Source organism: Mesoplodon bidens (genome assembly GCF_964165515.1).
Source record: "Mesoplodon bidens genome assembly, chromosome: 6".
NCBI classification, from domain to species: Eukaryota; Metazoa; Chordata; class Mammalia; order Artiodactyla; family Ziphiidae; genus Mesoplodon; species Mesoplodon bidens.
In genome coordinates this window covers 2,046,298-2,072,874 of record NC_138162.1, presented here as the reverse complement: position 1 = coordinate 2,072,874, position 26,577 = coordinate 2,046,298, and the positions used below count along the sequence as shown (strand labels likewise).

At 52.4% G+C, this 26,577-nt stretch overlaps 2 protein-coding genes across 2 annotated transcripts; both read left to right on the top strand.

Moving 5' to 3' along the window:
- Positions 1-4,932: 4,932 nt before the first annotated feature.
- On the top strand, positions 4,933-9,399 carry LOC308618806 (beta-lactoglobulin-2-like; the record flags this gene model as incomplete). Its single annotated transcript, XM_081237074.1, has 8 exons — positions 4,933-5,028; positions 5,504-5,643; positions 6,327-6,400; positions 7,806-7,919; positions 8,745-8,870; positions 8,925-8,964; positions 9,058-9,074; positions 9,341-9,399. The coding sequence occupies 8 exons, from the start codon at positions 4,933-4,935 to the stop codon at positions 9,397-9,399; spliced, it is 666 nt and encodes a 221-aa protein (XP_081093200.1).
- An 11,999-nt stretch (positions 9,400-21,398) lies between these two features.
- LOC308618805 (beta-lactoglobulin-1/B-like) lies at positions 21,399-25,837 on the top strand (the record flags this gene model as incomplete). The annotated part of the gene is made up of 6 exons (XM_081237073.1): positions 21,399-21,494; positions 22,182-22,321; positions 23,175-23,248; positions 24,337-24,447; positions 25,168-25,272; positions 25,779-25,837. The coding sequence occupies 6 exons, from the start codon at positions 21,399-21,401 to the stop codon at positions 25,835-25,837; spliced, it is 585 nt and encodes a 194-aa protein (XP_081093199.1).
- Positions 25,838-26,577: the final 740 nt, after the last annotated feature.

Here is a 26,577-nt window from a genome sequence, read left to right as displayed (position 1 = left end):
GTTTGCTCTATTTTGGAGGCCAGCAGCGGGGGACGGGGGAGGGCAGACTTGGGTCCAAAAGCCGACTTCCCGCCACTGACCATCAGTGGGCGAGAGCTTTTATAGACGGAGGGAGAGGGCTATGCGCAGAAACAGCACAGTCAGCTCTGACACTCATTTTGAAACTGGTCCTGCGGTGGTCTGACCAGCGTCGTCTGGATTGTTTGAAGTACAGTTAGTCTTCAGTTCCAGGGTCGGTTTGTTCCCATTTCCGTGAGGCCAGTTCTAGCCTGCTACCAGCACCCACCCTGGGGTCTCCCCCCGTGACAGCGTCTCTGCTAATTCATGCTTTGATCTTGCGTGGAATATATTCTAGAGAAAAAAAGAGCTGCAAAGAAATCTCAACTTCAGCCCAGTAGAAACGTTCTGTGTATTGTGAAGCTCTGTTATTTGTTGCGTCATACTTGTCTTACGGGATTCTTTTGATAAATTTACTCTTTTAAAAGACTGTGTATACTGTTGTTACTGGATTTTTACATATTTGAGAGACCTCTGCATTTTCTTTTCTGTGAAGAATTAAATCATACCCTTTGTCTATTGAATTCTTGGTGTTACTCCATTGATTTGTAGGAGCTCTTTATATGTTTTTTTTTTTTTTTTTGCGGTACGCGGGCCTCTCACTGCTGTGGCCTCTCCCGTTGCGGAGCACAGGCTCCGGACGCGCAGGCTCAGCGGCCATGGCTCACGGGCCCAGCTGCTCCGCAGCATGCGGGATCCTCCCGGACCGGGGCACAAACCCGTGTCCCCTGCGTCGGCAGACGGACTCTCAACCACTGCGCCACCAGGGAAGCCCTATGTTAAGGAAATTAGATATTATTTGTGCTATCAGTTAAAAATAATTTTTCTCAGTTTATTATTTCTCGTACTTGGTTTGTGGTATCATTTTAGTGTACTTTCTTTATGTAGTTAAATTTACCAATGTTTTCTTTTATGGCTTCTGAGTGTTATTGCAGTTTTTGATCATTTTTAGGAAGGTTTCTCAGATTCTGAAATTAAAAATAATTTCTTCCTAGAATTTTCCTTGTTTCCTCTTTTGCTCCATCAGGAATTCATTTATTTGGATTCATGATTTAACACTCAAACTATATTTTCCAAATGTCCACCCAGTTTTCCCAAGACAGTTTATTTAACTATTGAGTGTTCTCACATTCCTAATTCTCATGTATATTTGGATCTGTTTATAGACTTTTTATTCTACCTACTGGTCTGTCTATTTATGTGCCAGAACCATAATATTTTAATTATCTCATCTTTAACATCTGGTTGAGTTAGTTCATCCTAATTTGTCTTCTTTTATCAGAATTTTACTAGTTATTCTTTTTTTAATTTCATATTTATTTATTCATAAATTTATTTATTTATTATTTTATTTGTGGCTATGTTGGGTCTTCATTGCTGCGCACGGGCTCTCTCTAGTTGCGGTGAGCAGGGGCTGCTCTTCATTGTGGTGCACGGGCTCTAGGCACACAGGCTTCAGCAGTTGTGGCACGCGGGCTCAGTAGTTGTGGCTCACGGGCTCTAGAGCTCAGGCTCAGTAGTTATGGCGCATGGGCTTTGTGCTCTGTGGTATGTGGGATCTTCCCGGACCAGGGCTCAAACTCGTGTCCCCTGCCTTGGCAGGTGGATTCTTAACCACTGTGCCACCAGGGAAGTCCCTACTCGTTATTCTTATTTATATCTTCAATTTTATAATCAAATGGTCCGGTAAGAAATATGGTTGATATTTTAATGGAATTGCATTTATAGCTTGACTTAGGGAGAATTGACATTTTTATGGAATGCTCTATCCATAATTATATCTTTCCTTTGTTTATGTCTTTTGTTGAGTCCTCAGGAGTGTAAATTTTTTTTCATAATGAGTTTTTGTAATAATTATTAAATTTATTATTAAAAATAATTTTGAAATTGATCAGTCTAGATAGTCTCAATAGAAACCATCTTATAATTTTTCTCATAATCTATTACTATGATTACTTTTATCAATAGATTTACAAATATGAAAACTTACAACCCTAGAATGAATATCTGTGTATCACCCTTTAAAAGTGTTGTTGGGCTCTGTTTGATAATATTTTAGTTAGGATTTTTACATTGATACTAAAAAATGAGATTGGTCCATAACTTTCTTGTCAGGGTTTGAAAACAAAGTCCTAACTTCATAAAAATGATGGGAAGTTTCCTCAATTTTCTAGCTTTCAAACTAACTGTTCCTTAAAGTTGTGCTAGATTTTCACTGTAAAACTGCCCAGAAGTGGTGTTTTTGGGGGGAGAAAATAACTCTTTAATAATTTATTTTTTCTAGTTTTCTACGAAATTAGTCCATTAACATAACTCTTTCACTGTCAGGTTGAGTAATTTATATTTTCCTAGAAAATTGCCTATTTCATGGAAATTTTAATTTTTTCCCATGGGGTTAAGTAAACCTTTTTCTTTCTAATGGTTTTTTAGTTCCTTCTCCTTTTGTGGTTATTTTCACAATAGCATTTATTATTTTGTGTATTTTTCCTTTTTTAATTAGGTTACCTAATGGTATATCTATTTTATTGATAGCTTTGAAGAATTACCACTTAAGCAAGTATATCTTTCTTCTATTTTCTAATTCAGTAATTTCTGTTTTTATATTTGCAACTTCTTCCTTATTCTCTCATGTTTATTTTGTGTTTTCCCCCTAATTTTTCAGTGGTATGGCTAATTAATTCCTTTTCGTTCTTTTTGTTTATTAAAATTATTTTTAGGACAGTAGGTTCTCCTGCTTTGCCTGGTTCCCCCAGATTCTGATATGCTATGTTTTCCTTTTGATTTCCTAATATTCTTCAATTTTCTCTTTAACTCAAGAGTTGCACTGCAACTCTTCACCTTCTTGCAGTAAAAAGGAACCATAGAGTAGTCTAGCTCATAAAGAGGGGATCTTCTGATTTTGATCACCCTAAAACATGAGTTGCAGCATCAGAAAGTGTCCCTTTGCCTGGATCATCCTCTGTGTGTCGAGTCCATCTGGTGGGGGAGGGAAGCTGGGGGGACAACATGGACGTGTGTTCAGGACTCCGAGTCCCACTTTGACTCTGTGTGTAAATATATATCGCACCACCTCAAAGCCGTAATTACCACCTGCAGCCCGGAGAACTAGGGCTCACCTCTTTCTTGCATTACTCGGTTGATTATGAGACTTAGCTGCCTCTCTGCCTTCACTTGGGGTTGTTAGCAAGTCCCAGATGGAGCTAAAAACCGAGCCAGAGAGACACAAGGACCCATTGTGAGCAACTGCCTGAGGGGTCTGCAGAACCTGGCAGGCACAGGGCTCACCCTGGGCTCAGGTGGATGGCCCCACACCAGGACTAGGAGGGCCCTGGAAGGAGGAAGTGACGTTCTGTTCCAGAGCCAGCTTCTGGCTGACCTGGCTCAAGGCCAACCTTGGCCACTAACAACGGGTGTATTTAGGTCATGTACTTGGTACTATGTATCTCATTCCTGTCACCTGTGTGAGAGGCAAAAGTGACAATGGTCATGAAAGCACCTTGGAAAGTCAGAGGGATCATGAGAATGAGAAGCTAAATGGCCCATCCAATATGAGTTAAGGAAGCCATTCATCCATGTAACCCCCCACGCATCCATCCATCCATCCATCTACCAATCCATCTGTCTCCCACCCATCCATCCATCCATCCATCCATCCATCCGTCCATCCATGCTTCCACCCATCCACCCACTCATGCATCCATCCATCCGTCCATCCATCCAAACACTCATGCATCCATCCACCCACCCATCCACCCATCCACCCATCCATCCACCCACTCATCCATCCATCCATCCATCCGTCCATCCATGCTTCCACCCATCCACCCACCCATCCACCCACCCATCCATCCGCCTATCCACCCACCCTTCCATCCCTTCATCCATCCAGACTGCGCATTGTTTTAATCCACCAGTAGGAACCTCCCAGGGCTGCCCCTCCCCGCTCACATAAGCCTTCGGCAGCCTCACTTGCCTCAGTCTCTGCTTCTTGCCTCTTGGGGTTGACTCTCACTTGGGGGGCAGTGTACCCCCTGCTCCAGCAATCCTGAAGCAGGCCTTGCCCAAAGATGGGGCTGCAGACTCCTAGAGGTCCCAGTCATAGCAGAAGAGATGGAAGCAGGGCTGGATCCTGGACAGGCTCGGGGGGTGAAGGAGGCAGCTGTCCACGCTTGGGACACCTAGAGCCGGCCTGAGGGGGTGGCACTGGGAAGGGGAACAAGGGCCATGGGGGTTGTACCAGAGCCATGTGGGCACCCCGGCCCTTCCCACAGATGATGACATGGGAGCAAGACGGTGGCGGGGGTCCTTGTGCCGCCCCCTCATGGAGCACATGGCAGCCCAGGGCGTGCACACTCAGATGGTTGTGTGAACTGGGTGCACACACACGGGGACAGCTTGTGTGGTGATATAAGCCCCCAGTGTGGGGCAGAGGGCCACCCCCTGGCGCACGTCCCTGGTCATGGCTGGCATGGGGCTCTCCAGACCCCGGCCGACCCACAGGCCCACCCTCCAGGACACAGCTGTCCTCAGTGCTGGCTCTGACCTGTCCTTCCAAGAGCCCGACCCAGGAAGTGTTCCTGATGCTGGCGGCCAGCCTGGACCCGCACCCTAGACCCTTCCCGCCTGGGGCCAACCAGGAACCGTCCAGGCCCAGGGACACAGGGCACCTTCCTGCTTGGCCTTGGATGGAAGTCAGTGACATTGTCACAGAAAGGGCACCTCATGCTGTCCTGGAAGATAATGTCTTCATGGCCCCAAAGATGAGTCACAGGGCATTCGGGGAACCGCATGGCCTCCTCCTATATAAGGCCCCAAGCCCGCTGCCTTGGACTTCCCTTCTCTCCAGAGCTCAGAAGTGCAACCACGGCTGCAGCCATGAAGAGTCTCCTGCTTGCCCTGGGCTTGGCCCTCGTGTGTGGCGCCCAGGCTGTCCACATCCCCAACAAGGTGGAGGGTCTGGACATAAGAGAGGTACGGGGGTGGGCCCCAGGGGCTGGGGTCAGGGGCTGAGAGGGCGTAGGAAAGCCTGGGCCGCAGAAGTCTGACACGGGTCAAAATGAGGCCATAGCACTGGGGGACCACTTCATCCCCCAGATGTTGGAGAGACTTGTCTCTCTCCAGCCACTTGGTTCCCAGACGCTCCTGTTTCCCTCTCCCTCCCGGGGTGGAGTCGTCCTCGAAGTTGCCACACCTGGATGGGGGCTGACTTAGGACTGCGCTGGGGGTTGGGTAGAGACGGGGGTTGTTCCAAATATGCAAGAACTCCGCACTCAGGTGTCATCACAGAGCTGGTGATCCCCAGGTGCACCTGGAACCCTAGCGCATCATGCTTCCTGAGAAACCTGGGCACATAGGAGGCTCGGTGTGGCCCAGTTGAGGTGGGACTGAGGGCCCACTGTGGGGCTAGGGTCCCCTTCCTGGATTGCAGCTCAAGACCCCTCCCCAGGTGGCGGGGACGTGGCACTCCGTGGCCATGGCGGCAAGCGACATCTCCCTGCTGGACGCCGAGAGTGGCCCCCTGAGAGTGAACGTGGAGGAGCTGAGGCCCACCCCCCAGGGCGACCTGGAGATCACCCTGCAGAAATGGTGGGTGTGCCCCACCCCCTGTGACATGGCACCACCCCTTCCCCGGGGCTGCGGGCCAGCGGGGGCAGCTCCAGGACTGGTGGGTGGTGGGCAGGGCTCCAGGTGGGCCCCGGCTGCACTGTGGGCGGGGCCGGAGCCCCAGGGACGGGGAAACAGGGCTTGGAGGTTCTTGGTCCCCTTGGAGCCCCACCCAGGGGCTATGGGGCAAGAGGTGGCTACACAGAGTGGCCCCGGGGTCAGTGTGGGGAGAAGCCTGTGTGGAGACCACTGGGCAGCTGCAGGCTTGGGTCCTCAGGGCCTGGGCAGTTTCCACCATGAGCCCTACCTGCCCCCAGAGCTGGGGAGCCGGGGCGTCGGGGAATTCTGGGCCATGATGAGACCAGTATTCTTGGAAACACTGTGTCCAAAGCCCCATGCAGACAGGGTCAGTTTTGAGCTGCCACGTGCCTTCGGCCACCAGCCAGCTCACCTGTGGGGTTCCTGGCTGACTCTGTCTGCCCCATTGTCAACTTCCTGAGTCACCTGCTTGGGTCCAAGGAGGGCCACTCCCACTCAGGCCAACACCTGGTGACGGTGCTTTGGGCGGCCCGGGTGTCCTCCTGCCCTGAGGACACTTCCCGGAGCCCAGCTCCTGTCCTTCTGCAGGGTTTGTGAATGACCCCCACCACCATCTGGCTTTTCAGGGAAAACCAAAAGTGTGTAGAGAAGACCATCCTGGCTCAGAAGACCGAGGATCCTGCTGTATTCAAGGTTGAAGGTGAGTGCCCCCAGGCCAGGCCCCATGCTCCCTTGGGGTAACCCCAGCACATGCAGGGCCCCGCCTGATGCTCTGAGACGCTCACCATCCTGCCATCCGGGCAGCAGGAGTCAGGCTTGAGTGTGTGGCCTCGTCCTGTGCACCAGGCCCTGCTCCTCCCGCCCTGCGGAAGGTGCTCTCAGGGTGACGAGGCCTGGGATCCCCGTGCTTTCCTGCCCCTTGTGCACCCCCTGCTTGGTGTAGATGCAAGGAAGCGGGTATGTGTCCTGTGCACCCGGGGGTGGGTTAAGGCGGGCACACGTTTCTCGGGCAGACACGTGGCAACTTCCCTGTTCACGGAGTGGCCTGCGGCTCCTTAAAAATATCCAAACAAACCAGACCTGTGGGCAGGCGCACTGTGCATTTGCCTCTCCAACCTGGAACCTGCTTCTGGAATATTCCAGGCCTCACCGCACTCACCCCAGCCCTGGCAGCCTCCCTGGGACACATCCCTGGGCCCCCAGATCCAGCCCCACTCCCAGGGCCCACCAGCCCCGTCTCCAATCCACAATCTGTTGTTTGTCACGTCCTCTTTCTGAGAGGCAGTGGGTGGGGCGGGGACAGTCTCATCCCCAGAAGCTGCCCTGCCACGTCTGGACCCAGCAGCGGATGGGGGCAGGGAGCCATCTAGCCCCACGCCCGAGGTTCCCATTCCTCACCTGCAGGGCCTCAGGTCTACCTGGGAAATTGGCAGGACTCTCCAAAGAGCCTTCCCTCCATTGTCATTATGTTGCTCCAAATCCAGCCAGGACAAGGACCCCGAGGGTGCGGGGTCTGCACATGCTCCCCCTGAAGGACAGAGGCATCGCTACCCTCTTCCTCTTGAAATATTGTCCCTTCTTTCTTCCACTCGTTGGGGTCCACGTATAACCCCAGACTCCAGTGGGGCTCCAATCCTGGCATCTTTTTGATCGCTCACAGACCTGGGCGCCTTCCCTATCGAGGGGGGCTACCTGGGATTTGGTGCCTGGGGGTGTGGATGAATAAGTGACTGAATTATGCCGCGTCCAGGACGTAGGGGAGCAGAGTTTGGCCAGGCGGGCAGTGGCCTGGAGAACGGCTTCACTGTAGCAGCAGCATTTAAGAGCTGTTTCCAGTCTCGGCCTGAGCGCGGAACGGGCTGGTCTCACCCAGACGGTGCGGCTCGGAGAGTCCCCACTGGGGGTCCATAAAACTTGTTGTGCTGCCAGCGGTGGGCTTCTGGCACCCAGTAGGGGGGGCGTCCCCTCGGTGTCTGGGAGGGGATATTCCGAGCCCAGTGGCTGCCATGGGAAAGAACGCTCCCAGGTGATGATCTGGGTGCCCCGACGGACATGGTAGAGGGACTCAGACAAGATTCCAGGCTCCATGTCGGCCCCTTTTGCAGGTCACGGGGAAAGAAAGATTTCCGTGCTGGACACAGACTACACCAACTACATGATCTTCTGCATGGAGGCCCCCACGCCCACCGATGAGCATGGCACGATGTGCCAGTGTCTGTGTACGTGGCTGATCCCATGGGGCGTGTGCGGAGGGGCCGCTCCTCGATAGACACGTGGCCTTCGGTCAAGCTGTGAATGAGGGACGCTCAAGACTCCCCCGCACCTTCCTGGCCCCTGGTGGGAGGAAGGGGAGAGGGGCTGCCTCGCTGGCCCCTACAGGTCTTGCTAGCAAAGGTCCCAGCCGTGGCACCCGACACTGGCGGTCAGATGTGGGGTGACGTGCAGGGCAGGAGATGCTTGGGACGAGGTCCGGGACAGGCCAGCGGGACTGATGCAGAAGGCTCAGGGGTTTCTCCCTGAGTGGAGGGGCCTCACCTACCAGCTGGTCCAAGTGGCTAATGTTAATCAACAATCTTATAGAAGGAGATTTTTAATGACTTCAGAGCACTTTCAGTTATGCAAGCAGCTTTAAAAGGAGATTTTATGACCAAAGTAAATATACAAGCGATGCTGCTGTTGCTCCCAAGGTGGCCATGGTGGGCAGTGGAGGCTCCTGGTCATAAGTCAGCCATCCCAGAGGGACTGGGGGAGACCAGGATAGGGGGGAGGGGGGTGCCTTTCCTCTGTGACCGTGCAGACCCCCAGCGCTGCCCTGGGAGGAGGAGGAGGGGAATGGGTTGAGAGGGGAGGGCAGGGGCCCTGGAGAGCAGGGGCACTGAGCCCTGCAGACCACCCTGGGAAGCAGGGCTAGACCAAGCTCTACAGACCCCAGTGCATCAGTGCCTCCTTCCTGCGCTTGCTCCTGGTGGGGGGGTCTCAGGGTCCCCGAGCTCTCGGGGGGCGGGGAGCGGGGGTGCCCCCAGGGACTGACCCCTCTCCCACAGCCAGGACTCTGAAAGTGGGCGACGATGTCGTGGAGAAATTCGACAGAGTCCTGGAGTCTCAGCCCGAGCACATGCGGATCTTCCTGGACCTGAGTCAGAGGAAGGGTGAACTTAGCCCTGCCCACGGTGAGGATCAGGGAAGCGTCTTCCCCCCTTACTGGCCCCGCAATTCTCCCCAAGGCTTCCGGGAGGAAGCGGGTGGAGGTGCAGCGCCCCCGAGGTGGGCCCCCTCCCCACCCCCTGCCAGGCCCCTCTGTCTCTGGGGCGTCCAGTCCCGTCCTGACCCTCCCGCACGGCTCTCCCTCCCCCACAGAGCACTGCCGCGTCTAGGTGAGCTCCTGCCAGCGCCCTGGGGGTAACGTAACCCCCCTGCCCCACATCCTGGGCACGTGCACAGGGTGGGGTCTTGGTGGGGCCCGGGCTCCCCCATCAGGCCCTGGGCTCCCCCCGCGGGAATGGCTGGAAGCTGGGGTCTCTCCTGGTGACTGCAGAGCCGCTGGCCGCGTGCCCACTCTCGAGGGGTGGCCTTTGGGGATGTCGTTTCCTGTGTCCTGGCCTCACTCGCATGCTGACCTCCCCCTGCTCCCTCTGGGCAGGGCTGAGGGCCAAGGTGGAGGCCCCGGAAGCGGGCACCGGTGACAGACACTCCACCTGAGGGGGGAGGCGGGGGTCCCTCTCCCGAGGAAGGGCCGTCCTGCACCCCCAGGCCCAGCCCGGAGTGGGGGGCTGGCGAGGGTCCAGCAGGTTCCCCAGGAATCACAGGAGAGCCCCATGTCCATTTCAGGGCCCGGGAGCCTTGGCCTCTCTGGGGACAGATGATGTCACCCCCGCCTCCCCCATCAGCAGGGTCAGGAGGGACCAGGACCAAGGCCACCCCTCTTGGGACCCAGGCCCCTCCGGGCCCCACCTGGGGTCTCCTGCTCGGGGGCGCTCCTCCTTCAGCAATAAAGGCATAAACCAATGCGCACTCCTGTCTGAGTCTTTCCTGGCCGATGTGCGTGGGCTGGGGACCTGGGCGGCTCAGGAGGTGAGAGCCGGGATGGGAAAGGTGGTGTCTCCTCCAGGCCCAGCCCTGAGCCCAGCGGGGCGCCTCGTCTGTGTCGGGGGTATTGGACCCAATTTCCCTTTACTATTCATCCCACCTCTATCATCGTAGGGCTGCGGAAACCCTGTTTGCTGGTAGGGCAGCTCACCCTGAAAAATCATACGTTTTCATTTAAATTTCTTGAAAAAGAAATGTCTTGGCACCTCCTGCCCTCCCTGGAGGTGGGGGTGTGTCAGAGGTCCAGGGTGGGAGGGGGCCACAGGCCGCTCTGTGGGTGGGCGGACCCACAGGGACCAGCCTCAAAGAGCAAGGCCACCCTCCCTCCGCCGTTAGAGCTCAGGGTCACCCCCCTACGGGAGCTGCGGCAGGGCTGACCTCCCCCTGCCAAGAGAGAAATGGGGGCAACAAAGTTCAGGCATTTTGGCTTCCTAAGGCCCTGCACGGTGCTGACTTGGCTGCACAGCCACGGGACCCCCAGTCCCTACACCAGCTCAGTGGCAAAGCTGAACCGGGCCCCTGGCCATTCGGCTCCACGCTCCAGCTCTAACCCGACACCGAACCCCTCCGATGGGAAAGCTCCCAGGTCTGGCTCCACAGACGACAATGATGGACAGGACGGCAGGGCAGGGCCTGGCCACAGGGTGGTGGGAAGGACGTGAGCTCGTTTCTGGGACTGCCGAGGGCAGCGGTCATCCTGGCTGTGCGCTGGTCAAGAGCACAGGCTGCAGGCCAGCTTGCCCGACGCCCCACTATCACCTCTGCATCTGTCCCCCCCCTGTAAAATGAGAGTGCAGAAGGAGCGACCCCAGGGAGGCGTGGGTGAGGATGGAAGGAGAAAACAATTCTCCTGCACCCAGAGCAGTGTCCACACGCAGGAAGTGCGCAGCGACCACCGGGTGCCAGCACGGCTCCCCCGCCACCCCAGTCCCGCCACCTGACCTTCCCCACCATCACCACCACCCACCAGGGCCCCAGCCTCCTCGGACGTCAGGGCCAGCCCGAGACAGTGTGACAGCCCCCTGGTGGGTTCTTCCTGCCACTAACATAGTCAACTGAAAGCAAGCAAAGCCAACTCTGGCCGAGTTTAATAGAAAGCCTCCCCCAAAAGACCGTGGGCGGCTGGACTTCCAATCTGGACAAGGTGGTGTGAACCCATCTCTCCCTGCTCCTGCCTGCTAAGCACAATTACACAGCCTGGAAATAACACAAACTACAGCAAAAGCAGAAATATGAAAAGTGGCAAAAGGAAGGCCAACTGGTTAGGGGCCCTGGGGCTGGGGGAGGGCACAGCGCAAGGTGTCTTATGTCCCCCCGACTCAGACAAATAAGGTGACCCAGCCTGGGGTTTCCTGACCCAGCCAGGAAGGCAGCCAAGGTGGGACTTTCCCGCCTGGATCAAACAGGAGTCCCTCTGACGACACCAGGCGAGCCCAGCACCTGCGGCAAGGGAGCTCAACCGAGGCCCCTCCAACAATAATCAGCTAAGGGATGCACTCCCTTCCCCACAGGAAGGCAGGCCTCAGATGGCCCTTCCCACTGGGAAACGCTGGCGGCCAGGCCTGAAGAAACCCTCCTCCCTTCAGGCAGCTCCAGCAGGGACAGTGGGGGCCCAGGTAGCACCAGGCACCCCTTTGTGGGGGTCAAAATGGCACCACAAAGGCTTTGAACATTAAACTGGAACCACAGTCCACAAGAATAGGCCAGGAGAGTAGGAGGGAGACTGCTTACTATGACTGAAAAAAACTACGTCAAGTAACACCCAGGGCCTCCTATCATAACAGGTACAATGTCAAGGATACAATCAAAAATCACCTGTCGGGCTTCCCTGGTGGCGCAGTGGTTGGGAGTCCACCTGCTGATGTGGGGGACGCAGATTCGTGCCCCGGTCTGGGAAGATCCCACATGCTGTGGAGCGGCTGGGCCCGTGAGCCATGGCCACTGAGCCTGCGTGTCTGGAGCCTGTGCTCCGCAGCGGGAGAGGCCACAACAGTGAGAGGCCCGCGTACGGCAAAAAAAAAAAAAAAAAAAAAAAAAAAATCACCTGTCATACGAAACACCAGGAAAATCACAATCTGGGTGAGAAAAGACAATACAATGACACCAAAAGCAAGACGAATCAGTTGTTGAAATTATCTGGCAGGGATTTTAAAGCAGCCTTTGCAAAAATGCTTCAACAAGTGATTCCGAATACACTCGAAACAAGTGAAAACATAGAAAATCTCACCAAAAACTGAAACCTACCATTAAAGAAATTAAAAGTTTAATTTCTGGATGGGCTCAGTAGTGGAGTGGAGACCACAAATTCAAAACCATAGGCAGGTTGAGAGTAAAAGGATGCAAAAAGATGTATCATGCTAACATTAATGAAAAGAAAGCAGGAGTGGCTATTTTAATAACCAATAAAGCATAGTTCCAAGCAAAGAAAATTACTACAAAGAGAGGCATTACAGGGAGATAAAAGTATCAACCCACCAGGCACACAAGACAACCCTAAGTGTGTACACACCGAACATCATAGCTTCTCAGCACAAGAAGCAAAGCTGGTAGAACTGGGAGGGGAGAGAAACAACTACAGCTAGAGGTGGGGGTTGTTGCTCATCCCCTCTGAGCAACCCATAGAGGGTATAGAGCAAAAGAAAAACATCAGCCAGGACGTAGACAACCTCAGCAGCACAGTCAACCAACAGGGTTTAACTGGTTTGTATACAACACTCCACCCAACATCAGAACACACTTTTTCCCTTGACCATGGAACAGTCACCAAGACAGCCCATATCCTAGACCCTGCAGATTAAGGGCTCTGTCCTACAAGACTGCCCCCAACCCTGACTTCAGACGCCAGTCCAAGTTGTTACCAGCACTTCTGACCCCCCTACTCCGGGCTATAGGTGGGAGGTTCCAATGACCCCTTCCTTGTGTTTGATTAATTTGCTAGAGCAGCTCACAAAACTCAGGGAAACATTCTACTTAGTTGCGCGTGTGTTATAAAGGTTATAAATAAGGAAGAACCAGATGGAAGAGATGCGTAGGGCAAGGTATGGGGGAAGGGTAGGGAACATCCGTGCTCCCCGGGTGCACCCCTCTCCCCGCATCCCCACGTATTCACCAACCTGGAAGCTCTCTAAACCCTGTCCTTTGGGGGTTTTATGGAGCTTCCATCAAACAGAAACGATTGATTAAATCATTGACCATTGGAGATTGAACTCTCTCTCCAAAGGTCAGGGGTGGGGCTGAAAGTTCCAACTCTTTAAGCACGAGGTTGGTTCCCTTGGCAACCAGCCCATCCTTTAGGGGCTTTCCATGTCATCTCACTCACATAAACTCCGGTGTGGATGAAGCAGCTTGTTAGGGTTATCAGGACACCAGTATCACTCTTAGCACTTAGAAAACTCCAAGGGTTTTAGGAGCTCTGTGCCAGAAAGAGGGAAGAAGCCAAATATAAATTTCTTTTCATAAATCACAACATCACACTTGCCCTCTGCAGTTTTCTCATTTCCTGCATCTGCCTGTTAAATTTCCTGCTGGTCTTTGCTTACCCAACCAGCCCCACCATCTCAGTGCTCTGGGTTTTCCCTATCCATCTCCTACACAGCTTGTTACTTTCAGTGACAAATCTTAAAAACAAGACCAGAAAAAATAAAACGAGTCATTTCCAACTGATACAACAGTGTCTCAGAAGAAAGTCAGAAAGATTCATAGGGATAAGGAGTTATCCAGAACCCAACAATGTCTGGCATCCAATCAGAATCACCAGGCATGCAAAGAATCAAGAAAATAGAACCCATAAGGAGGACAAAGACCAACCAATTTAAACCAGCCCAGACTAACGTAGAGTTAGAATATCCAGGCAGGGACTTCCTTCGTGGTCCAGTGGGTAAGACTCCGCACTCCCAATGCAGGGGGCCCAGGTTCAATGCCTGTTTGAGGAACTAGATCCCGCATGAATGACACAACTAAGAAGCCTTCATGCCGCAGCGAAGATCTCGTCGAGTGCCACATCTAAGACCCGGCACAGCCTAAATAAATAAATGAAATAAACTATTTTAAAAATACATCCAGGCAGCAACATTAAACCTTTAGGGCTTCCCTGGTGGCGCAGTGGTTGAGAGTCTGCATGCCGATGCAGGGGACGCGGGTTCGTGTCCCGGTCCGGGAAGATCCCACATGCTGCCGAGCGGCTGGGCCCGTGAGCCATGGCCGCTGAGCCTGCGCGTCCGGAGCCTGTGCTCCGCAACGGGAGAGGCCACAACAATGAGAGGCCCGCGTACTGCAAAACAAAAACAAAAACCTTTAACACAACTATATTCCATACATACAAAGAATGAAGTGGGAGACGTGGAAGATGAGCAAAAGAGTCAAAGCCAGATTCTAGAAATGGAAACTACAATCCGAGATGAAAAAGGAAAAACAATACTGGGTGGCACTGACAGCAGATTGGACAACACAGAAAAAGCATTAGTGAGCTTAAAGACACAGGAGTAAATCTATTCAAAGTGAAACACAGAGAGGGAAGACAGACAAGAAAAATAGAGCAACAGTGAGCTGGGGACAAATATACGTGTAGCTGGAACCTTGAAGGACGCGGAGGACAGGAAAATTATTTGGAGAAATAGTGGCCCCAATTCTCAAAATTAGATGAAAACTACAAATATACAGATTAAAGAAGCCCAACTAATATCAACCATAAAAAGCAGGAAGAAAACTACTCCAGGGCACAAATAACAAATTAATTAAAACCAGTAACAGAGAAAAAAATTTTTGTATAAAAAGGAACAAAGATGGCAGCACTTTTAAGAATGATTTTTGCTGGAAATTTTGGTTTTATATACTTCATTAGGTTAAAGAAAGTCCCTTCTGTTTCTATTTAGATAAAAGGTTTTGTTTTGGCTTGTTTTTAACCAGGAATTGCTGTTAAACTCTAACCAGTGTGTTTTCTGCATTGAGGTGACCAAATAGTTTTTCTTTAACCGATTGAGGTTGTAAATTGCATCAGTATGTTTTATAATGTCAGATGACCCTTACATTGCAGGGGAAAAAACAATTAGTCAGGATGGATTGTTATCCAGCACTGGATTTGATTTTCTACCTATGTTCCGGGGTATATTTTCCACTTATGTTATAGGTTAAGCTTTCTTGTCTTGTCCTATCTTTTTTTTTTTTTTAACACCAACTGGTCAAACTCATATGAGATGTATTTATCTCCCAAGTAATAGAGCTCAAGTCAAACATATTAGAAATGGATTTGATTTTCTACCTATGTTCCGGGGTATATTTTCCACTTATGTTATAGGTTAAGCTTTCTTGTCTTGTCCTATCTTTTTTTTTTTTTTAACACCAACTGGTCAAACTCATATGAGATGTATTTATCTCCCAAGTAATAGAGCTCAAGTCAAACATATTAGAAATAATGCCATATGTATGTCAATTTAAAATAGTGCTATGTTCTTTAGTACTAGCCTTTGGTTGTTTCCACAGAAGGGACTGGCTCAGGGGCTATTAAACTAAAGGTATTCCCACTGCTATAAAAATGCTCCATAATTATTAAAATAATTATAATTTTAATAACTGTGTTAATTTTAAACAATTTTGCTCTGGTAAATGGCTTAGAAAATAGTTGTTTTCCAGAATTTAACACACTATTCAACCAGACATCTTCTTAGCAGCACACAAGACTTTCTGTGAAGTGGGGGGTATTTGTAAATACTGGTCACACAAAGTTGATTCACAACAACATTTCTTGCTCTGTGGCACCAATTTTTTCCTCAAGCGTGTCTTCTGAGCTTCATGTTACCCTTCGCTGAATTTTCCAAGAAAAAGGAGGAGAATCTGGTATAAGAAATGTGTGTTTCCCCAAAGAGACACTGAATAGATCTTTCATCGGGACTGTCTCACCTGAAATACCCTTCCTGCTGTTGGCCACTGCTGAGTCATAATCCCAAGGGGAAGTGTCTCTAGGGATAGAGGCAAAGGCCCTGCAAGGGAGACTGAGAGGTTTTGGCCTCGGGCTCACCTCTGTTTCCAGTCGCGGTAGAAAGTCAGAGAGACTTCCTGAAAGAGTATTTTGTAATCTTTAAAAATCTTTGTTATTAGTGTGACCAAACCAAACTCAGGTCCGAGTGTCCACGTGCAGTAAAGCCGATCTCCTGACACTGGTGTGTGATGAAGGAAGGGGTGGTGTTTATTGCAGGCGCCAAGCAAGGAGTCCAGGTAGCCAGTGCTTAAAAGGCCAGAGCTCCCCGAAGTCTTTCAGGGAAAGATTTTTAAAGACAGGGTGAGGGAGGGGGGCTGTGGGGTGTGTGATCAGCTGGTGGACATTCTTCTGATTGGTTGGTGGTGAGGTAATCAGGAGTCAACATCATCAACCTTCTGGTTCCAACTGGTCTGGGGTCTATGTGCTTTGGGGCAGCGTACAGTTAACTTCTTCCACCTGGTGGAGGTTTCAGTACCTGCAACACAGCTCAAAGGACATGGCTCAGAATATTATCTATAGCCCTTAAGGAGGAACTAAAGGTCCTTGGCTTTGTTTAATGGCTAAACTATTATAATTTTGACTTGTTTGACTGTTTTCCTTTCTTTCTGTAGTTTCTCACTTCTCTGATTAAATGTACTCTTTGGAACCCTGGGAAGGCCTAGGAGGCTAAAGTTTTTCTACAAACAAGAGGCAAGTGGAGGACATGGGGGGTGTGGGGGGAGTCTGTTCCAGGAAGGCCCCATAGGGTCCTGCTTGGTTACATTAGGACATTGGGGGTTTTTGACCCTTCCCCACAGGACATTGTTGATAGTACTTTTCCTGATGCTATTTGAACTACAGCCCTGTAAACAAACCTTCATCTAAACTCCATCGTGCTTCCTCTTTATTCACTCACTCATGTGCCTATTCATTCCACAAACACAGACCCTGCTGGGAGACACATGAGCTCACGACTCTGACCTAGATCAACTCTATCTCATCCCCCTCTTTTTGTTATTTCTCTCAGCAGCCCCTCCACGCTTTTAAGAAGTTAGGAGATAAGAGAACTGATGACTCTCTAAGTCTCTCAATCTAGTCCCAACTTGTTAGATCCAACCACAAACTGTATTCAACAAGCCACTTAAGTTTGGGTGACCTTCAAGAGGCCATTCTGAGGATTAGCACAGTCGCCCAGGAAAGTCTTTTTTTTTTTTTTTTTATGCTTCCACTAAGTGAGCCTCAGAACAGAGTCATCTCTAAGTACTCAGGTGTTGCAGCCAGGGTACCACACCTGTCTCATCTGTTCCCTCTTAGCCATTTCTTCTGCCACACTCAAGGCCAGGCTCTCACCTGTCCCTTAGATGCTCAGACTTTAACATGCACAGAACCAGCTGGGGACCTGTCATGAATAAAGATCTTGAGCCCCACCAGTTATGAACCAAATCTCAGTCTCAGGGGTGGGCCCAGTAATGGCTTGTTAACTCCAAACTATCCTCATGCACACTAATGCTTGAAACAGACCCAGAGAGACAACAGCAGTGACCACTTAATTCCCGATTGTGTTTTTAATATTTCATCTAGTGTGTCTTAAATATCTTTACTAAAATAATCTTCTCAAAAATCTTCAATGGCTCCTAGTTATCTAGTAAAACGTTTATCTGACTTTTCGGGATTTCCAAAAATGTAAACCTAGCTAAAATTTTAACTTATTCACTCCTAATCTACACAAAACTTATACAGGATAATTTCATGTTTCTTAAATATTGTTTATATTTTTCCATCTCTAGCTTTGCTCATTTTGTCCCCTCTTGTTAAATTCTTATCAGTCCTTCAAGTCTGTCTCAAATTTCCCTCTTCCTTAAGAGGAGTGTACTGCCTATGTTTTCTTCTAGGAGTTTTAGTTTCAGGTTTTACATTTACGTTTTTAATCCATTTTGAGTTTATTTTTGTACACGGTGTTACAAAGTAGTCCAGTTTGATTCTTTTGCATGTAGTGGTCCAGTTTTTCTAACACCATTTATTGAAGAGGCTGTCTTTTCCCCATTATATGTTCTTGCCTCTTTTGTTGTAGATTAATTGACTGTATTAGTTGGGTTTATTTCTGGGCTCTCTGTTCTGTTCCATTTACCCCTGTGTCTGTTTTTGTGCAAGTACCATACAGTTTTGATGACTGTAGCTTTGTACTATAGTCTGAAGTCATAGAGCATGATACCTCCAGTTCTGTTCTTCTTTCTCAAGATTGTGTTTGGCTATTCGGGTCTTTTGTGTCTCCATACAATTGTTAGAATTATTTGTTCTAGTTCTGTGAAAAATGCCATTAGTATTTTGATAGGGATTGCATTAAATCTGTAACTTGCCTTGGGTTGTACGGTCATTTTAACAATATTAATTCTTCCAATCCATGAGCATGGTATATCTTTCTCTCTGTGTCATCTTCAATTTCTTTCATCAGTGTCTTAGAGTTTTCTGAGTACACGTCTTTTACCTCCTTGGTTAGATTTATTCCTAGGCATTTTATTATTTCTGATGCAATTGTAAATGGGATTGTTTCCGTAATTCCTCTTTCTGATAGTTCATTGTTAGTGTATAGAAAAGCAACAGATTTCTGTGTATTAATTTTGTATCCTGCCACTTTACTGAATTCATTTATTAGCTTCTTGGTGTCATCCTAAGGATTTTCTCTATATAGTATCATGTCAACTGCAAACAGTGACAGTTTTACTCTTCCTTTCCAATTCGGATTTCTTTTATTTCTTTTGCTTGTCTGAGGGCTGTGGCTAGGACTCCCAGTACTATGTTGAATAAAAGTGGTGACAGTGGACATCCTTGTCTTGTTTCTGATCTTAGAGGAAATGCTTTCAGCTTTTCGTCATTGGGAATGATGTTGGCTGTGGGCTTGTCCTATGTGGCCTTTATTATGTTGAGGTTTGTTCCCTCTATACACACTTTGTTGAGAGTTTTTAGCATAAAAGTATGTTGAGTTTTGTTGAAAGCTTTTTCTGCATCTATTGAGATGATCATATGGTTTTTATTCTTCAGTTTGTTAATGTGGTGTATCACATTGATTGATTTGCAGATATATTTGCATCCCTGGAATAAATCCTACTTGATCATGGTGTATGATCTTTTTAATGTACTGTTGAATTCACCTTGCTAATATTTTGTTGAGGATTTTTACGTCTATGTCCATCAGTGACGTTGACCTATAATTTTCTTTTTTTGTAGTGTTTTTGCCTGGTTTTGGTATCAGGGTGATGCTGGCCTCATGGAATGAGTTCAGAAGTGTTTCCTCCTCTTCAATTTTTTGGAATAGTTTGAGAGGAATAGGTGTTAACTCTTCTTTAAATGTTTGGTAGAATTCACCTGTGAAGCCATCTGGTCCTGGACTTCTGTTTGTGGGAGTTTTTTAAATTACTGATTTAATTTCATTACTGGTAATTTGTCTGTTCCTATTTTCTATTTCTTCCTGGTTCAGTCTTGGGAGACTGTACATTTCAAGGAATTTGTCCATTTCTTGTAGGCTGTCCATTTTTTTTTTACATCTTTATTGGAGTATAATTGCTTAACAATGGTGTGTTAGTTTCTGCTTTATAACAAAATGAATCAGTTATACATATACATATGTTCTCATATCCCCTCCCTCTTGAGTCTCCCTCCCACCCTCCCTATCCCACCCAGGCTGTCCATTTTATTGGACATGCGTGCAGGGCACCTGGTGCTGGCCACCACGGTCGTGAGCAGCGAAACTCAGACTGGCTTCCCGGTGCCAAGGTTGAGGCCCCGAGCGGCATGGCGTCCTCAGCTGTGTGAAAGCCCACTGACCCCACCCGGCCCCACGATTTCATTCTGAGAGAAGTGATTTCCTGCTTCTGCAGTTACAGGCCCGACTTCCTGACATGCTTCTAAAGAGCAAGGGGTTCTGGTGGGAGGGGGAGCGACTGAGAGCTGGGGGGTGCCCAGGTCTCCTCCCAGGTCCCACTTTCTGGGGCAACACGTGACCTGGGGGAAGCTGAGCCCTTAGATCTCAGTCTCCCTCCCACAATAGACAGTGCCAACTGCCCAAGGCCAGTGGGTGCTTTTTTTTTCCTTTTCTCTCTCTCTCTTTTTTTTTTCCAATTTTATTTTTTGGATGGTATTCTATGGAAACTGAAGGTTCCTGGAAGTTATGAATAGCTGTACCCTGAAGGGCATGCTTCGTGGTTTCGGTTCACAGGAACACGTGAGAACCTGCAGCACGGATGCCCCGCGGCTGGTGGGCTCACCGGGAAACACGGTGCTTGTTTCTCCCTGGGTGACCTCCCTCTGCCCTGTGTGACCCAGTTCTGAGAGCGGAACTGTGTTGGAGGGGATGGCCTCTCGCATCTGACCCCTGGGTCCAAGCCGCCCGTGCTGGTGTCCTAGGGGGCCACCCACTGAGCGGGGGGCCTTCTAACTACAGAAGTGTACCCTGTCCTGTCTGAGGTCAGAAGTCCACAGTTCGGGCGTCGGAGGGCCGAGGTCCCTCCAGGGACTCCCAGGAAGGATCCTTCCCCCCTTCTCCGGCTGCTGGTGTTGCATCAGTCCTTGGAGCCTGGTCTTGTAGAAGCCACGCTCCAATCTCTGCCTCCGTGTTCACATGCCTTCTCCCTGTGTCCCCTCCGTGTCCTCGTTTTCTCTTACAAGGACACCAGACAGTAGATCAGCCCCCCTTCCAGCACGCCTCATCTGAACTACTTACACCTGTAAAGACCCTGTTTCCAAATAAGGTCCTGTCCTGAGGTTCTGGGTGAACATGTGTTCTGGGGTGACACAATTCAACTCCATAACTGCCTGTGGCTCATCATAACAAGGGAAACTGGGGACTCTGAGCTTGGAGGATTGTCGCAAGAATTAAAGGAGATAAAACAGAGCTCTCACTACAGGCCAGGCCCATCCTTGGAGCTCCACCTGAGCCCCACGTCACCCTCACCCCAGCCTGCAGGGAGTGGGGTGACCACAGAGAACCCTTCACCCAGGCCACGTCCGTGGGTTTTGGAGGAGCTGATGCCCGAGACAGGAGAGTACTAGAGCGGGAGGAACCCAGCGGGACCATAGCCTTTCGGGAGGCCTTGCTCAGCAGGACAGAGTGGGAGGTCCTGAGAGCTGATGGAGCCCCCAGGAAGGGCAGCCTGCAACAGAGGGTTGACGGGTGCGGGTGATGTGACCCCCTTGTCCAGGGCAGACGGCCACCCCATGGCTCACACCTCTGGGTCCTTCCTGGCATGGGGCTCTCCAGACCCCGGCTGACCCACGGGCCCGCCCTCCAGGACACAGCTGTCCTCAGTACTGGCTCTGACCTGTCCTTGTACAAGAGCCCGACCCAGGAAGTGTTCCTGATGCTGGCGGCCAGCCTGGACTCGCACTCCAGACCCTTCCTCTCTGGGGCCAAGCAGGAGCCGTCCAGTCCCAGGGACACAGAGGACCTTCCTGCTTGGCCTTGGAGGGAAGAAGGCCTCCTATTGTCCCAGCTGAGGAAGCCACCCGAGGGCCTGAGGATGAGTCACAGGGGATTCGGGGAACTGCATGGCGGGGAGCCCAGCACAGGCTGGCTGGCTGGCCCTCCTCCTATATAAGACCCTGAGCCCAGTGCCTCGACCTTCCTCTCCCTCCAGAGCCCAGAAGTGCCACCAAGGCTGCAGCCATGATGTACCTCCTGCTTGCCCTGGGCCTGGCCCTCACGTGTGGCACCCAGGCTGTCAACGTCATCCAGACTATGGAGGACCTGGACATCCAAAAGGTTTGAGGGGGGCTGGGTGGGCGGTGAGCTGCAGGGCGGGCAGGGGAGCTGGGGTCTCAGAGGCCAAGGGGAGACAGAGGAGGCTGTGATGTCTGGGGTCCACATTACTCTGCTAGGGCTGCCCTAACAAATACCCCCGACAGGGCTGCTTAAACAACATGGTATCGTCCTGCATCCTGGAGGCTGGAAGTCTGGGATCCAGGTGTCAGCAGGGCTGGTTTCTCCTGAGGCCGCTCTCCTGGGCATGTAGACGGTTGTCTTCTCCCTGTGTCTTTACCTGTGTCATTCCTGTGTCCTAATTTCCTCTCCTTATAAGGTCATCAGTCACATTGCATCAGGGCCCACTCTAATGACCTCATTTTACCTTTGTCACCTCTTTAAAGACCCTTTCTCCAAAGAGTTGTGTTCTGAGGCTCTGGGGGTTAAAGGGACACAGTTAAGCCCCTAATAGGGTCTCTCTGTCCACCAACCTTTCCCCACCTCCAGCCATGTCTCCCCAAGATCCAAACATTCCCACTTGTGTGATGGGCTCCTCTGGGTCTTTCTTGGGGCTCAGAGTGCGTTTAGGGAGAACATCCCTCAGGGTGCTGAGGAGGGGGTGCCTCAGGTCGGGGTGGGACAGAGAGCCCACCGTGGGGACGGGGTCCCCTTCCCGCCCCCAGAGTGCCGATCAAGCTCGCTCCCCAGGTGGCGGGGACGTGGCACTCCATGGCCATGGCGGCCAGCGACATCTCCTTGCTGGACACCAAGAGCGCCCCCCTGAGAGTGAACGTGGAGGAGCTGAGGCCCACGCCCCAGGGCGACCTGGAGATCTTCCTGCAGAAACGGTGCGCATGCTCCCCACACCCCGCCGGGGCTGCAGGCCAGCAGGGGGCGGGCGGCCGTCAGGGCTCCTGGTGGGACCCGGCTGCACTCTGGGCAGGACCAGGGCCCCAGGGCCCCAGGGACGGGGAATGGGAACCTCGGAGCACCACCCAGGGTTCCCCACCCAGGGCTTTTTTTTTTTTTTTAACTTTTATTAATTTGATGCTTCGGAACATAATAAAATAAATGAACATAAAACATAATTTTAGTTAACTTGGAAGGGGAGATAAAATCCACTGAAGTGGAAATACGTAGGAAAGATATGTCCATTCAGGCAGTTATTTCAATTCTGAGTTAGGTCAAGGATCACGAATGTCCTTGAGCAGCGGGGCGACGTTTTGCATCTTTTCTAGTCTGAACCCTTCAATATCTAAGACGAACGGGATGTCACAGAAACAAAGCAGAGTGGGGAGAGCCCCGTGTGGAGGCTGCTGGGCAGCTGCAGGCCCAGGTCCTCAGGGTGGCAGTTCCTACCACGAGCCCCGTCTGCCCTCAGAGCGGGGGTGGGGTGCAGAGATGGGGACCCGAACCCCAGAATTGTCTGCAGGTGCAGGTCATTGCCCCTGACCGCAGGGCCTGGCCGCTCCCGGCCCTTTTCTCCCTCACTCTGTCTGACCTCTTGTGGCCTGTCCAACCTGGTCACCCGTGGCCCTAGAGGTTACTGTGAGCACAGCCAAGGCCTGAATGACCAGCTGGGCTCCAATGCCACCCCCGGCTCGGGCCCCTCCTGGGACCAGCTTCCACCCTGGCCCACAGTTTGGCCTGATCAACCGTGCATGGTCTGTGCATGTGGCTCAGGAAACGCCTGCCTTTCAGGGAGAAGGATGGGTGTGCTAAGGAGAAAATCATCGCAGAAAAAACCGAGAACCCTGCTGTGTTCAAGATCAACTGTAAGTGCCGGGTCTGTGGTAGGAGCCCCACCACCCTGGGGGGCTCTGGACAGGTGCAGGGGGCTGGCACCGGGCCCGAGGGTGCTAAGGGGCTGGTGGTGATGAGTGACGCTGTTATTATACCAGCTTCACTGCCCTCCCTGCCCCTTGCCCGGTGCTGTGGGGCCAGTGGCCGCGGGCAGGCCCCTGCTAGGTTGGCCGCGCTCCCCAAGGTGACTCTCCAATCTCTCTCTGCCGGCCGGGAACTCGGGCCGCTCAGGCTGAGCTCAGGAAGCATCTGTGCCTGTCCAGGCAGAGCTGAGAGCCACTGTCAGCGGTCAGGGTGCCCCACGGCCCCCAGCCCACCACATGGGTTCCTCCATCTCCACAAGATGGGTTCCTTCCCTCATCCACTGGTTCACTTATTCCTCACTAAATCCAAGATGAGAAAGCGCCATGGCGGGCAGGGGGGCTTCCACCAGGGCCGCTCCCGCCCGGCAGCCTGGGCCACCTTGGGACTCACTCTGACTCACTCACTCTTGTCTGTGCCAGACAAGAACTGAGCAATGCCAGGGTGCCTGCCCCAGGGGCTCCAGAGCCACCTGCCCGCACTGGGTCAGTATGCTGGCGTTGCCCTTGAAGCTGCCTGACCCTGTGGTGCAGCTACTGCCGCCCACTGGCCTCTGTCAGGGCAACCCTCACTCCCAGTCCCCACGGCTCAGGGCTGCCCTCCCAGTTCCCACGGCTCAGGGCTGCCTCAGTTCCCACGGCTCAGGGCTGCCCCGCGATGTAACTGCTCTTGGGACCCTCCCCTCCTCTCTCACTCAGCGGTGCCCAATCTCAGCTGAGGTCAACGTGACACTCCCATTTCTTGACCACTCTGAGTCCAGGGGGGCATCTTGGATTGAGTGGTGCGTGTTCCTGAGTCCAGAACGTGGTCCATAGTTGATGTGCCTGGGGACGGCTTTGGGAAAAGGGCTGCAGCACTTAGAGTGCGGGGGGTGCAGCAGGGACTCCCGGCCAGTCCTCGCCAGGTGGTGGCCGGAGGAGCTGACCAGCACTTCCCCCCGCTGGAACTTACTTCCGCCCTGCCGTGGTCTCCCTTCCAGCCCTGGATGAGAATAAGATCTTCGTGTTGGACACCGACTACAAAAACTACCTGCTTTTCTGCATGGAAAACACCGCCCACCCCGAGCACAGCCTGGCCTGCCAGTACCTGGGTACGTGCCCAAGTCCTGCTTCCCAGGGAGGCCCTCGGTGCGGTCCTCACTGAGAAGAGCGCGTGGGAACGGGGGAGCTTGACACCTGAGGAAGAGGAGGAGGGCTGAGGGGCATCGGGAGAGGGTCGCATACTGGGGCCTGGTGTCCTGTGGGCCTGTAGGTGGCTGGGGACGAGGGACAGACACACGGGCTGAGGGGCAGGTGGACTGCAAGCACTGTGACTGGTGTGACCACCTCGATGGAGCCGGCGGGTCACTATGAATCCAACAGCCTTTGTTTCCCTGGAGTTTCAATTACTTCACCAAATAAGAATTCAGTTACACAGACATCTTTCAACTATAACGTCCTGAAAACATGTCAAGTGACATCTTTATTGTCACAGAAGATGTGCCATTGTGTGTTCCCAGGGAAGTGGCCGTGGGCATCAGGCAGTGCAGGCTCCTGGTCATAAGTCAGCCAGCCCCAGGGTGGGGCGGGGAGGGCAGGAGGAGACCCAGACGTCCGGAGGGGGGTGCCTTTCCTCTTACGGCCGTGCAGACCCCCACTGCAGTGCACCGGGAGGAGGGCGAGGGCAATGGGCCGAGCGGGGAGGGCAGGGGCCCCGGAGGGCAGGGGCGCTGAGCCCTGCAGACCACCCTGGGGGATGGGGCAGGGCCTTGGGTGTCCCCGAGCTCTGGGAGGGGCAGGGGTGCCCCCAGGGACTGACCCCTCCACCACAGCCAGGACCCTGCAAGTGGACGACGAGGTCATGGAGAAATTCAACAGAGCCATCAAGCACCTGCCCATGCACATCCGGCTCTCCTTCAGCCCGACCCAGCTGGAAGGTGAGCTCCCAGGCCCCGCCCCCACTACCTGGGCAGAAAGCCACCAGCCCCGGGGACGACTTCCTCCCGTGGTGAGCCCCATTCTCTCCAAGGCTGCCGGGAGGAAGGGGGTGAGGGCACAGCACCCCCGAGGTGGGACCCTCCCCACCCCCTGCCAGGCCCCTCTGTCCCGGGGCGTCCAGTCCCGTCCTGACCCTCCTGCACGGCTCTCCCTCCCCCACAGAGCACTGCCGCGTCTAGGTGAGCTCCTGCCGGCACCCTGGGGGTAACGTAACCCCCCTGCCCCACATCCTGGGCATGTGCATAGGGTGGGGTCTTGGTGGGGCCCGGGCTCCCCCCTCAGGCCCTGGGGTCCCCCTGCGGGAATGGCTGGAAGCTGGGGTCTCTCCTGGCGACTGCAGAGCCGCTGGCCGCGTGCCCACTCTTGAGGGGTGGCCTTTGGGGATGTTGTTTCCTGTGTCCTGGCCTCACTCGCATGCTGACCTCCCCCTGCTCCCTCTGGGCAGGGCTGAGGGCCAAGGTGGAGGCCCCGGAAGTGGGCACAGGTGACAGACACTCCACCTGAGGGGGGAGGCGGGGGTCCCTCTCCCGAGGAGGGGCCGTCCCGCACCCCCAGGCCCAGCCCCGGGAAGGGGGGCTGGCGAGGGTCCAGCAGGTTCCCCAGGAATCACAGGAGAGCCCCATGTCCATTTCAGGGCCCGGGAGCCTTGGCCTCTCTGGGGACAGATGATGTCACCCCCACCTCCCCCATCAGCAGGGTCAGGAGGGACCAGGACCAAGGTCACCCCTCTTGGGACCCAGGCCCCTCCGGGCCCCGCCTGGGGTCTCCTGCTCGGGGGTGTTCCTCCTTCAGCAATAAAGGCATAAACCAATGCGCACTCCTGTCTGAGTCTTTCCTGGCCGATGCGCGTGGGCTGGGGACCCGGGCGGCTCAGGCGGTGACACAGGGCCAGGATCTAAGGTGTCTGCATCACAGGCCTCATGACACCTGGGGACCCTGCACACATCATCACGGCTCTTTTAAACTTTTGGAAACTAGGTAGGGATGCGGCAGAGGCATCTGCCAGTTAACTTCGCATCTTCAGCAAACACCCAAACTACACAAAGGACAGGAACTAGAAAATTGCTATCACTTAGTCTAATGGATATTGATACAAGAACTTAATTTAGTGGCTTGCAGATCAAATTCCGCCCTCTTTTACAAATGCAGCCCCATGACCCTCATGAGCAGCTTTCGGGAACATAAAGGTAATTGCTACTAGTAAGACTATTGATATCAAACTTCATATGCCAAAAATGCATTGA